Source organism: Puntigrus tetrazona, chromosome 20 (genome assembly GCF_018831695.1).
Source record: "Puntigrus tetrazona isolate hp1 chromosome 20, ASM1883169v1, whole genome shotgun sequence".
Classification (NCBI taxonomy): Eukaryota; Metazoa; Chordata; class Actinopteri; order Cypriniformes; family Cyprinidae; genus Puntigrus; species Puntigrus tetrazona.
Genome location: NC_056718.1, coordinates 13719000 through 13732876, shown reverse-complemented (window position 1 = coordinate 13732876; position 13877 = coordinate 13719000). Strand labels below are relative to the sequence as shown.

Here is a 13877-nt window from a genome sequence, read left to right as displayed (position 1 = left end):
CTGCAGCTGCGTGCCATTGTAAAATTAATAGTTCTGCATGCTTTTCATTTTACTAAGGGAGGCAGGTGCTGTAATAAAAATCTTTACGTTCTATGAAATTTCATGAGCAGTTTAAATAAAAATCAAGCATATAGTTAATAATGATCATTTTTGCTCTTGTAAGACATTTTCTTATACTGTCCTGAGTCGTAACACTAACAGAAAACTGATTTATGTTTTGATTTACTTGTTTTTATTAGTTAATAATTCTTTAAGAATAACATCAGCTTAAAACCAGAGAGAATTGTAAGCCCTAGCCTCAAAAATGTATCTTGTCCATCTAAGTCTAATAAAATGTTATGATTATCTTAAAGGTTGTCATGTTTAATTTGTACTTGTGTAAACTGATGGTGCTCCGCTCCCAGGTCTCTCTCTGGTCTGATGCTGTGTGTAAGGCGTGTCTGGCCGCTCTCCATGTGATACTGATGGGAGGAGGGCTCCTAAAAGTGAACCTACAGACCCGTTTCAACACTTTCCAAAGCAGACAACCCTCGGGACGGACTGCAGGGCGCATTTACACGGGCCGTTGGATACCTACTTCCTTTTGAACGCTCGTTACTTGACTAAGAGTGGAGAGACGGCGACGTTATCCATCATGGGAGCGACATCATCCGTGCAGCGGGACGCGAAGAGCCCTGAAGATGCGCCAGAGGACATCGGCGCGGAGCTCAGCGACACTCAGGATGGAGAAAACGTAGACGGCAAGGTAACGCTGCGCTTGAAAAGTGGTTTCGTCGCTCCGGTGTGACGGTGTGGATGTGGGTTTACAAAAGAGGAGTCGAGCGCTGAACGTGCTCACCTAAGTATCCCCATTCGGGACCCCTTGAGTCAGATGTGTGGCGCAGCTAGTTATTGAGCTTTGCGTAAACACCTGATACCTCTGACAGCTGGGACTGCGCTGTGCGCTTTTCTGATTCGCCTTAGCGAGTATTTGAGAAAACGTTGAAGCGTGATTGCTTGTGTTTATTCTTAAAGCTTTTCTTCAATTTTAAGGAGTAGATTTTGCAGTGATGCGGTATTGATGCAGTCAGACTGACTTCACCGGTTATTACAGCAGAGGTGCGACGCTTTTTTTGGTTCAGGCAACAACATGGGATGTCGTCAGGGATAGGAAAACTGAGATACGACTGCATTTAAAATTCATGATGAAGGGGCATATTGTCAATATTTTATGATGGAAATATCCGCCTGGTTGGGCTAATTAGTGTTTGAACGTGTTTACTTGCCATCTTACTAAAATTAGTTCTGCATCTGTATATGATATCATTCAAATGCAGTAGTGCTGTCATACTTAATAGTGCATGGGATTGCAATTAATCAAAGTCGTGTTGATAGTAAATATAAGAAGTGTGATACATATAGTTTATAGAGGTCGAAATTGGTTATATTTTAGTCTATGACTATGTTGAACATGTTTTACTTTTTGTAAGTTGCTAAACAACAATTGAACAGGTTGTGATTCTGTAATCGTTGTGTTTTAGATCCACTCCAGGTTTTTCCATTTACCATTTTCTGATGAGAGAAACCCCTCAGTGATTTTGGAGCAAGAAAAAAGATTGTTTCGTATGAATTCGTACATATTTGTACTTTTTCGTACAATCTGCTTATTCCTCACTGATGGTTAGGTTCAGACGTGGACCTTCATGCTAACCATTTTTTTTTTTATTAATACTATTATTTATTTACTTTTTTTTACAAATCAAATTGTACATATTCATGAGAGATTGCCACCTTTGTTTTTCGTGAGATTGGGGCTGGGGCTTTTTCACTCTTACGTTATGCCTTGGCTAATTTAGAGACACACATTTGCACTATGCTGTTATTTCTTGTCATGTGTCAAATCACGGGATGCATAACTTACACATTGGCGTTATATTGCTTCAAAGAGCTATGTATTAAAATGACAAGATAATATAGCAAGCAGACAACTCAGGGGTTTACCAAGAATCACAGGATGATCCTTGATGGAAACTGACTGATCTTATACTGTGGTTTATTATAAAATTACATAATTTGTAAAGATGCTTGAGTGAGTCTTAAAAGTAATAGTTCATTTAAATAGGAATACCCCGTCATGTTATTCCAAACTCGTAAGACATTCTTTCTTCTAACACAAATAAAGATAATTGAAAAATGCTTATATGCCTATATGCTTAAAATAACTTTTTAATATTTTGGCATAACTCCCATGAAAATTTAATCACGATCAAATCTCATATTGATTGACATTAATTATTTAAAAAGTGCTTTTACAAAAAACCACAGAGGTCATTATTGACAAAGCCATTACAGAGATGATCCCAGTGTATAAATTTTACATATGTGAAAGTGGAAAACATATTTGCTGTAAATGTTGTTATACATCTACCAGTACATTCAGCCTTTGCTGAGACTATATTATTAGCTGAGAGCTGAGATATTAACTGTTGTAAGTTGTTCATTTACAACAGCATTATTTTACTAAACTTTACACAACAGACCACAGCTTGTTTTAGGAGAGATATTTGCATAAATATGATGGGACACATTTTGTTCCTGAAAAGGGTTACAATTCGGTTCAAAGAAGATACAAACAAGACAATGACCTTGCATTTTGTTTTCTCGCAGCATTCCAATCTTCTTCTTCAGCGGTTTAGTTTCTGTGAAGTGTATGATGATTGTCTGACCAGCTGAGCTTTGTATACAGTATGAGACTTTTTTTAACAGGCGAGCCTAAAGGAATAAACATGTAGCTGTTGGACCAAGACACAAAAAGTTGTTTAACCCATCCAGTTTTGTGACTTCTCTGAATTCTGTGTAAATCTAAATCTACACTGAAACATGTCGAAACGTGCATGAGATATGGAATATTCAAAACCCGAGTGTTTGCTATTTATCAGATAAGGACCCTTGTGCAGGTGTGGTCTGGCAAGACGCGAGAGGCTGCCCCATCAACAGTGTATGTGTGTGTGCCTGCGCGCTTTAGAAATTCAACTACATGCTGTGTATACAGCGTTTGTGTGAGGCGCCCTACTGGAGATGTGGTTGATAAACATCCTCTCTGGTGCTCATAGGAATTTTAGTAATTTCTCTCTTTTGCACACATTCGCGCTATCTGAAAAAATGGGTCGAAAACATACAGGAGTTGGGCATCTACTTAGACATCCCCTCACATTTGAACATTTCCTCCCCCTGAAATGCCTCCAAAACACTCACTTTGTTAAAAAACCAATAGGGGCTAACCCTCAGCTCTCGACTCTTTTCAGACTGTTTGCTGTGGATTCAATGGCTAAGCCCCAAGACTGAATTGCAAACATAAACTCACAATAATGCCTATGTTTCCCTTACTATGAGAGACACACTCTGGCCTTTTTCCAAACCAACAATACACCGATTGACAAGTTCATAAACACTCTTTGGTTGCGATTATCTGGAGTAGATTCACACCATTCAAAGCCTGAAAACACTCCAAACCTGCGATTAGCTTGCGCAAACTTATTTAACTTTATTTAGAATGGTATAAAACCCTTTACATGTCAGAACGGTAATGAGAGAGGGGTGGTGTGGGAGCGTTTGCAATCAGATAAGAGCCTCATAAAGGATGGGACCCGAGAAGAGGGGGAGGAGTGGAGAACGAAGAGAACAGAGGGCCCATTTAGGATGGGCTGGAGGACAGGTCCCGGGGCAGAGGGGTGCTGTGTGTGCATCGGCCCGAAGAAAGAGAACTAGAGAGAGGGAGAGAGTGATGCAGGGAGGGGGATGTAGGAGGAAAGTTGCTTGTTTGAATGGGAACATATCACGTAGAAAGAGTGAAAGAGAGGGCACTGGGAGGGAAAACAAGTAGATGGATAATTAGCATGTGCTTTGCTCCTGGAGGTGACAAGAACGGTAAAGATGAGAAATGGAGAGAGAGGGATATGTTTTTCTTTTTGCATGTAAAAGAAATGAGAAAAACACAATTGTTTTTATTAAACAAAAAAAAAAACATCAGAATTTTAACACGAAGGTTTAGTGTCTTAGCATTCATTTTTATGAAGATTTAAAAAAGAAACTTTATTTTAAGGTCCAGTCCACTCTATTAACAAACTATTAACTAAAAGTTTCACCTCATACATGCATAATTTCAGCTTATTAATAGTTAGTAGGGTAGTTATGTTTAGGTCCTGGGTAGGTCTAGGGAAGTAGAATATGGTCATGCAGAATATCTGTTTTATAGGCGATAATAAACTGCCAGTATATCAATGAATTAATGGATGAGGTATTTATATTATATAATGTTTATTTGATATTAATGATATGCATGCTAATATGCAACTATTACTAGTGAAAAAAAGTGTTGGCAATTGTTATGCATTGTTCATGATACCTAATCAGCATTTTTTGACTCTACAGTCATAGCATTCATTAGTTTTAAATGTCTTTGATCACACTGACTTGAGATCAGTGACTGAGGTTCATAGTGAAGCAATGCTTAGGAAGCTCTATGGTGAGGATCTGATCCAGGATCAGCAAATAAGGAAAATAGGGACTGGAGTCAAATATTATGCAATGTAGGATGTGATGGAAGTGCATGCAGACATCAGGGAATCAGTGGTTAATGAGGGTTTGGCAATGGTTTGGCCTGTCAGGCTTTTTGCTCCACCGTCACATTCACACTAATGCACTAGAGTGGGAGTGGGTACTTCCTGAGGTTTGACTGCAAAGAGGAATTTCTTACATTGCTCAGTTAGTTGGAAAAGTTGTCTGTTCAGCTGATCTGGATATTTAATAAATACAATTATAAAATGATAAAATAATAATAATAATTAAATCAGTTAACTATATAATTTTCACACTAAGGTTAGAATCCAATGAGCTTAAACCTAGGACCTGCTGACCACTTGAATGTAAACATTCAATGCATTGTCATATGACGGCCTTGAAATGCAAGGAAAAGTGTGTGAAAAGACCATTAGTCTTTTATTAGAGTTAAGAGGGAGGCACTTAAAGTAATTCACTTAGATGAAGGATGCCGATGGAGAGTGAGCTGTCATCAGCCAGAGAGAGGGAAAGTGAAAGAGAAGAAAAAAACAGATGAGTGAAGGGTGAGCTGTGGAAAATCTATTTAAATATAATGTCAGGTTTAGGGGAAAAAAAATACTGATTCTTTTTTTAGTAGTTATAATCCATTTATGAGGTGTTTAGTGAGTGTTTATAGTTTGTTGTTGGGTAATTACATCAGTTATTAAAGGGACCACCCTGTTTCAGAGCAGGACTTCCTGTCCAGAAATTAGAGGAGGCACGATGCTCATGATGTTACTTCCTGTTTAAAGATCCAGTTATTCTCCTGATTATGTGTTATTTCGAGCAGAGATTTAAGCTATTTTTAAAACAACTCATTTACACACAGAGCTTGTCTGTGTCTTGACAGGTCTGTTCTCAGAGGCACATGATGGCTGCTGGCAGAAGGGTCCAAATAAACAATCTTCTTTTACTTATGCCGAATTAAATAAGCAACTTTCAGATATATTTCACACCATTAGCTGCATGCATCATAAAATACATACAGTAGCCTAAATATATTTCATGTAGTAGAAAGTGATACTTTAATTCAGCAAGGACAACATTTGCAGTGTTACAAAACATACCTTTGAACTGTATTCATCAGATAATTCTATATCTTAAAAGAATGTATAATTTTTTTCACATTAAAACAAAAGAGCAGTACAACTATTTTCAATAAGATGATAATACGAAATGTTTCTTGAGCATCAGATGAACATATCTGATTGATTTCTGAGGCATTATGTGACAATGAAGACTAGTTATGGCTGTTGAATTTTTGATCACCCTTGGTGCACCCTTGGTGAGCATAACATAGACTTTCAAAAACATTAAAATGTTTGCTGTGTATTCATTGAATTCTTTGGTAATGTTTCATTTAGTTTGTTGTGTACAGAAAAACAATCGTTAAAGCTTTAAACCAAATTTGTGTTTAGAAATACAGACTCATTCTGACCCTGCTGGTGCCATCTCAATTTCCCTCTCTCTGTCTCATTGGCTCTCTCCAATTAGAAAGGACCTGTTTACATGGGTCAAAATAGAAGGGTTCTATTTTCACACTCTCACTGTCCTCCTCCATCACATTAACTCTCTTTTTTGTCTCAATCCCCCTCCTCCCCTCTCTCCCTCTTTAGAAGTAAAGTTGGCCTCATAAAATGTTAATAAGTGCCAGAGTTACATAAAAACACAGTCTCTACAGAGAAGAAAAAACAGAGGCCAATGAGGGCAGAGGTAGAAAGATGAGACCGTTTATAATACATATCATCTTTAACTAACAATATGGAGCAAATAAATGTTTCTGTGTTGCTCAGTTTCACTCCTCTTCTCAAGTAAACAAGCAATTTCATCGTATTTCCTTATCTTCTGAGTTACTCTTCACTGGCGATGGGCATGTGCTGATAAAAAGTAAAGCGCTCTCCTTGTGGAGATCCCAGACTAAGTGCTTTCATCAGGAGCCAGCATCAATAACGTTTCATTACTGCCCTGCCAGAAAAAGACAATCCCTGTCAAGCGTTTACTTTTGTCTGCACTTCACAGCTCAAGAAACCTATTGTGCTGCTAAACAAGAACTAAAGGCTCCTAGATGTGCTGTCTTCACAGCTTATTACAAATGTAGTGAAGACTATCGACTTATCTATAGCTCATTTGAAGATAAACATCACCCGGGAGTTTCACTAGGATGGATTCTGAAAGGCTTTTGGATTTGAATGTGAATCCTCAACTGCAGGTGATTGAATGCTTTTGAATATATTCAGACTTACTGGGTTAAATATTTGTCATCCCTGTGCATATTAAACAAATCTATGAACAAAGGAAGATGCTGAGGGTGTTGGTAGCTGGAAGAACTACAGTGTAATGTTCTTTTTTCTGGAAATTGGATTGGTCTGGCAGATTGTGTTGTCCAGCTGGTCCCAGGCTGTTTGCATTCTAGTTTTATAGCGTAGTAATGCTGATTTGTTTTAACTGATGTCATAGGTTTTTTTTCTCTGTAAACAGGCAGACACAGTCGCTATACTTTTACGAGCTCAGATTTTTTAAACTGTACGTAACAGTGATAGATCGTCTACTTTGTTATGCATGTAGCAATCAGCCTTTGGATCAAAGAGATTATGCAAATACAGACACTCCCACACAGGGTAATAATGATGATGTCAACAAAATTAGGCAGAAGCCACAATCAGTGGATGGAACTGGATGCAATGTCATCACAGACAGAAACCACTCCCATACAAAAGATCTGATATGTGTTTGTTCCTGAAAAAGAAGAGATGGCTGCTCAGATTTTATTTCAGCAATTTCACATTGCTTTTACCTCCTGTGAAAAGCATTTCCTAATGAAAATGACAACAACCGTGCATCAAATCGTGGAGAAGAGGCATATCTCTGTGGTCAAACATGCAGTTGTGTTTTGCACAGATTTTTGGCAGTTTTTGTGTTTATGTCCTATTTGCATTTTTTCTTTAGTTTATCATTTGCAAAAATGCAAACATTATGTGCAAATAGACAATATTACATAGGGGCACATTTCAGTTTAAATGATCTTTAATGTAGCATTGTTCCTGTTTCTGAATTTTAACAATGTGGGTGAGCTTTATCTGTGCCCCTTAGGGAGAAGCAGTTCAATGAGTTCAGTGAGATGTAATTAAAATGTGGATTCCATTTGCCAGAGAAAAAAGCTTTGTCAGATTTGTATTCCTACTCTCCTAACAACCCCTAAATCTTACCAAAATTCATCCATCATGACAGTTTTGGCAGATGTAAAGGCTTCCTAATGAATCCTTTTATTCACATTAAAAAACAAAGTTCTGCTGTGTGAGTTAGGAGTGAAGAGTGAATGATATTTGTGTCAGCTGTTTGTGGAGTTTTCATCCAGATCGCATAACATCTGATTTCTAATCACTGATGAAAGGATGTGGGCGAGTTTGATAGCAGAGTGTAACTGTGCTGGCTGTGACTGAGTAAAATCAATATTGGAAATGGGCCCTAGCATCCATTTAAGTCATGGGGAAGCATCACTAATAGATAATAACTATGACGCTGTGTTTGTGTGTAAATGGCTAAGACCACCATGGTGAAGTGGTTTGTTTAGACAGTGTACTATTTCTGTGAGAAAAGTTACTTTTGGTGTAGCTGTAGATTTGAGTAATTATTTATTTCTTTTGGTATGTAAAACTTTATGTACACAGAATCACTTAAAACTGTTTACAAAGTGCCGTCCTGAAGACTCATAGCCTACATAAACATTCACAAGTACATGTAGAAGCAGATTCAAAAACAGAGTAAGAAAAAATATACATAAAAAATTAGAAAACAGAAGGTTACTTATAAGCTATATTATTAATAGTTTAAACAATTAAAGGACTTAAAATCAAGCCTGGGGGGACACCACATTGCATGCTGTTCACATGCCTTCAGTTTGAAATTGTCACTATGTTGTTTGTGACTTTGGCTTTACAAGACAGCTAAACAAATAAGGAAGCCAGAGGAGGAGTTAAGCACTTCCTGTTTCAAGCACATGCGCTGTTTCTCCTTCACTGCAGTGCAGAGTCTCATCAGTTCAGCACTGTACCTAAAATAACCAGATGCTGCCCCCCCCCTCTCTTTCTCTCTCTCACACACACATACACTATCTCTCTTTTTCATTCTCTCAGAGGACAGAATAACCCTTCTTCATCCTTGAAAGACAAATCATGACTCATGCCTCTTGACAAACTGCTGTGATCCCTATTTCTGGTAAAGGTGCATGTGTTTCTGTATATGAGAGTGTTGGGGTTGGAAGTTAGAAAGGACATATCAAATTTGTAAGCGTCCATGGAGAGTTGTAAAATCTCAGCACAATCATGTATTGATTGAAAGGTCATATATCGCTCTGGCACACAGCCATGCCAGGAGGTTATCTTCAGATCCATACTGAGTCTAAGTATATAGAAAGTCCTACAATGCACTGTATTAACAGTGATTGCATTTTCTCTCCTTATTAGAGATGACTGTTATCACTGGCAGGGTAAGAAGAAGATATGCAAGATTCATATACAAGGTTTTTGAAAACAGATGCTCATAGGTCATGGGAGATTAATTCATTTTAGTTAAAGTGCTAATTTAAATGTAAATAACCATTACAGACATAGTTCACCTAAAATGTCTGTCATTATTTACCTCATGTTGATTCAAATCTGTATGACTTGCTCTCTTATGTGCAACACAAAATAATTTATTTTAAAGAAATATTGGCAACCAGTCGGTTTTGTATGGACAAAAAGAGACATTTCTCAAAATATATTTTCTTTATCTTCCACAGAAGGACAAAAAGGGATGGCACATTTTACATTTTTGTTGCATTTGAGTGTCCCCAATTTGGTCATATGCCTCTACCAAAGTAACATTGTTAAGGCATAAAATAAAATCAGACAGCATGTGATAAGTTCCTTTGTCTAAAAACAATTCTGTATCTTCTTTGGTTGGATAACAACATCATGTGGCTGTTGGCGGCAGTGAACTAATTTCCCTGGTGTTGTATTTAATCTTCTCAGGTCTCCTTAGAAAAAGCACTTTGTGTCTATGCAACAACCGATGGGAAATGTCATTTGAAATTGTAAGGAAAAGTGTATTCAAAAAACTGTATCAGTAACAGTTTGTCAGTTGATTAGGACAGTAACAAGTTGACGGATGAGTTAAAAGCAGGGCCCTAGTAACAGTGTTTTAGTGGAGAAGTTTTTTATTCAAACAATATTAGGGGAATTGTCCCTTATTTCTGCAGTGATTTAACAGATCAAGTTCCAGTCTCCACCAGATCCTTCCTTTAAACTCTTCAAAATAACAGTAGAGTCACGTCTGAACTCTTCCTTTCTCCTTGTGATCTGAATCACAGGAGGACCCTTGGGATAGAGCGAGAGGAGGAGGTTTATTGTTTCAGACCGACTGTGGGGGGGTTGAATCTGGGACGGTTCGGCTGATCTGCCAGAGACACAGGGAGGTCCTGTCCTATCACATTGATGTTTGCTCATGAGGGTGGCCTTAGTGACAGCTGTTTGGGGAGTGGAAGGAACAGAAGACTCCCAGTATCGGCAGGAGACAAATAGGGGGTCAGGAAAATCAGGAAAACGCACGGTGGGGTGGCTCGCAGCTTGGAAGACTCCTCACGGACATTTATATGTACAAGTTCCTGGAATTTATAGCAAATTCGCTCCTTTTTTGTATATTGCTCCGAGTCGGTGCCAAAAAATAAATTCCTCCTTCATCAAATGAGAAGTAAAGAATTCACTGCATATGTTTCCATGAAACAAACAAATCTGAAGCCAACTTGAAGGAAGTTTTAGCAAAGCGAGCACTTAATCCTTAGCCGCCTTGCAGATATGTGATTTATATGAAGTCTGGGTGAAGAAATGCAAAGCTGTCACTATGCTATTTGTAAATGTGATGCTCAAATGCCATAAATTTGCCACAGTCTAATAAGTTTAGGCAAGAAGATGATGTGTTTGTCTGCCTTTGAATCCAAAGATTTTCCCCTTCAGTGAGTGAGAAACGGGTTTGGTGTGCGGCTCTCTGGTTCTGATTCAGATGTTGAGAAGGCTGATGATTTGTGAACCTCAAAGACTGTTGTGATCTCAAGCAGTGTAACTGATTCAAATCGACTCACACGTACATTTGATATGATTAGGCGTTTTAGGGTGCAGTATATTTTGGTGGCCCATTTGTCAGGATCAAGTTGTAAGCACTAGCCTGTTAAAACACTGGGGCAGGTTACCACAGTAATACTACACTGGTGTAGATTGTTTGTGAAGTAAATGACTTAACTGAGAGAGACTGAGGTTTTCTTTGTGTTGCCAGAGGCTGATCGTTTCACATCTGTGTTTGTGTCGAATGAGATGATGCATGCAGTTTGTGGTCGCTGAGGCTCCAATACTGCATATGTGTTACCGAAGTGTGTATGTGTGTCTGTGTGCTTAACCCCCTACACAAAGCATGTCTTTTTCTCTCATGCTGGATGAGAGGTTTACTGTTTCGAAATTCAGCTGGAATTTAGAACAGATTAAGTTTAAGATGATATGTGCAATATGTGTCCATCAATTTGTGTTGCCTCAATGACTTCCTCTCAAAGTAAATGTTCTCCATAAAACTGCTGACAGTCACTGGTATGAATTATATGCATAAAGAGAGTATGTTTATTTTTTTAGCTTATTTCCTGTATATCAAATGTGGCTAAATGTGTGATGCTTTATATCCCATTGACTTTTATTTAATGGCAATTCTTTAAACACCTGCCGTGGAACTATGCCTTGATGCAGTGTTCTAAGCAGTAGGTGAAATTAAGATAGCTGGAGGATACAGTGAACAACAGTTAAGTGGCTTATAGTTTGTTGTATCAGGAAGGTTTATTTTCTCAACTTTGTGTTTGGGGCATAAACAATCATCCATCCATCATGAGATCTCAAATGCCAACCTTTCTCCGCAAGCGACTTGCAATATAGCAAAAGCAAGCAATGAAGTAATTTTTTTTTATAATGACCGAGTCCACAGAAGAAAGTAAGTAATGCAAGTTTGAAATGGCATCTGGATGAGCAAATGAACACAGAATTATTGGCTGATCGAGGCCTATCCCTTACAAGAGAGCTTAGCTCCTCAATTTCAGTTTATCTGGACCTGTCTGCTTCAATCATCAGCTGCTGATCTTGGATCTAAAGTCTTATTCCCTGTAGTTTCTTTTGATAATAGATTCTATCATGATTTGTTTCCACACTCTCAAAACACACCACTGGAGTCCCACAGGGTTCGGTATTCTGACTGCTGTTATTGTCTGTCTACAGCTCGATTAGTACATCACATGTTTTCTCTTATCACTTCTAGATTTATGATACACAGTTTTACATCTAATATTCCCTTTTTATCTGAAGAAGTGATCTCAGTCTGCATCTCTGGCAGGTTTCTCATAATTACCTCATGTAATTTTTTTTTCTGGCCTACAGTACAGGAAAATGCAGGCCTTCTTGTAGATACAGGCAGTGACTGAACCATATATCAGGCACATACATCATTGTGTAAAACTAGTCCTCTATTTGTCCATCTAGGTTAAGAATATTCCAGTCTTCCAGTGTTGAAATGGCACCCTGTAGTAGTTTAGTATACTAGTTTAGTATAACTCTGACAAATACTTTTTATAAGGGGTGTATTCTAGTTCTTGATGTAAATCAAACAATGGCGATGATCCATCTGTCTTCTCATGTTTTCCATCCTCATCAGCAAGGGGTCAAAGGGCAGAGGTTAACAGGCACGGATAAGCCATGACCCCCAAGGGGATTTTTATTGCCCTGTGTGAGACATATCATAGGTACAACTTTTTTAAATGTGTACAGTGGGGCTCAATTCTAAGACTTCTGGTGAAAATGCTGCAATTTTGAACTTTTCTCATTTGCTACCAGTTTTTTTCAAATAATATAAATATATATATTTTTAATAATATATGATAATATAATAATATAACAGATTATATTATCAGCATCGCAATTACAGTTAAAAATAAACATGGATCTTAGAATGTAGCTTTGCCAGTTTTGGGTATTTTTTATTTATATCCAGTCTGGACCTTTCACAGTGTACTTGACAATGCAGTTATCATATTATGCAAGCATTTAAGATGTGGAGTCATGTATCATGTTTACAGCAACATTATGAATGTTGCTGCCATACATTTACTAGCCTAGGCTTTCAGTTTTATGAGGTATATGAGGATTTGATATACTGTTTACACCCTGTTGAATTGATGTTAAGGTGTTAAAACAATTTGCATTTAAGAGACTGAGGACAACTTCAAGGATTCTGCAAAATCTAAATTATCAAAATTATTACTGTGAAGGTTTGTCCATTTGTCCACACACACGTTTTATATGTATAAAAGTGCTCAGGTTCTTACATCGATCACTTATATGGGCATTTTAAATCCAAATCCCAAAGTATTTCACTTTTGTGAACTTTAACAGTCCAAAATGTCATGGATACCAACAGAGTCTTGAAAACTTTAGAAGGTCATTTCTGTAAGATTACTTTGACAACTGGATAGATGTTTAAGACAGCATAAATTCTCTTCTCCTTTGCTCTTTCCCTGTCCTACAGAGAAGAGATTTGCACCCTCTCTGCAGAGTGATTTGTGGGATGGACAGCCGTCCCTGAACCTCTGATCTGCAAAATGAAGCAGAGAGACTATAACAGTGGAGGGGAGGAAGAGGAGAGAAAAGGAATCTAGCAGATCAATGTCGTTTTTTGAAGGTTTTAGGAAAGACATAGGACCAAATTATTTGTTCTATTGTTCTATTAATGTATAGCATAAATATACTGAAAAAGTAGTCACAAATCATAATTGTGACAGCACACACACACACACACACACTCACACCTGATGTCACACCTCAGTGCAAACCTTCCACCCACAAGTGTGTGGTGCCATAAAGACAAATTGTGTTTACCTTTAGTTATTTCAGATAAACAACTGTCACACTTAAACACACACACTCTGCCAGTTTTTTATTGGTTGAACAGTTGTTAAATGTCCCGGCTGAGTTATGACCTTAATAAAGGACCAAGTGTGTCCCCAGTGGAGTCAGACATTGCTCAGAAACCACTCAGATGGCCACTCAGAGTTGGATACATTTAAAAACATTTCTGTGTTTAACTGTTATAACTGGCATAAAACCGTCTTGGATTGATCCGTGTGGTGATCTCATTTTCAGTTAGAAAATGGTAGTAGGTGTAGTAGATATCAGACACCAAATGTAAATGTAAATGTTCTGCATGGATTTGATCAAGAAAATGACAGGCTGAAATAT

At 37.9% G+C, this 13877-nt stretch overlaps 1 protein-coding gene across 1 annotated transcript in view; it reads left to right on the top strand.

The window, feature by feature from the left end:
- The first annotated feature begins 488 nt into the window (after positions 1–488).
- Positions 489–13877, top strand: part of akap12b (A kinase (PRKA) anchor protein 12b) — a 32297-nt gene continuing 18908 nt past the window's right edge. Inside the window, exon 1 of the mRNA XM_043220437.1 lies at positions 489–745. Within this exon, the coding sequence (XP_043076372.1) occupies positions 635–745 (111 nt within the window). The 5' untranslated portion in view covers positions 489–634. The remainder of the gene's footprint in view (positions 746–13877) is intronic.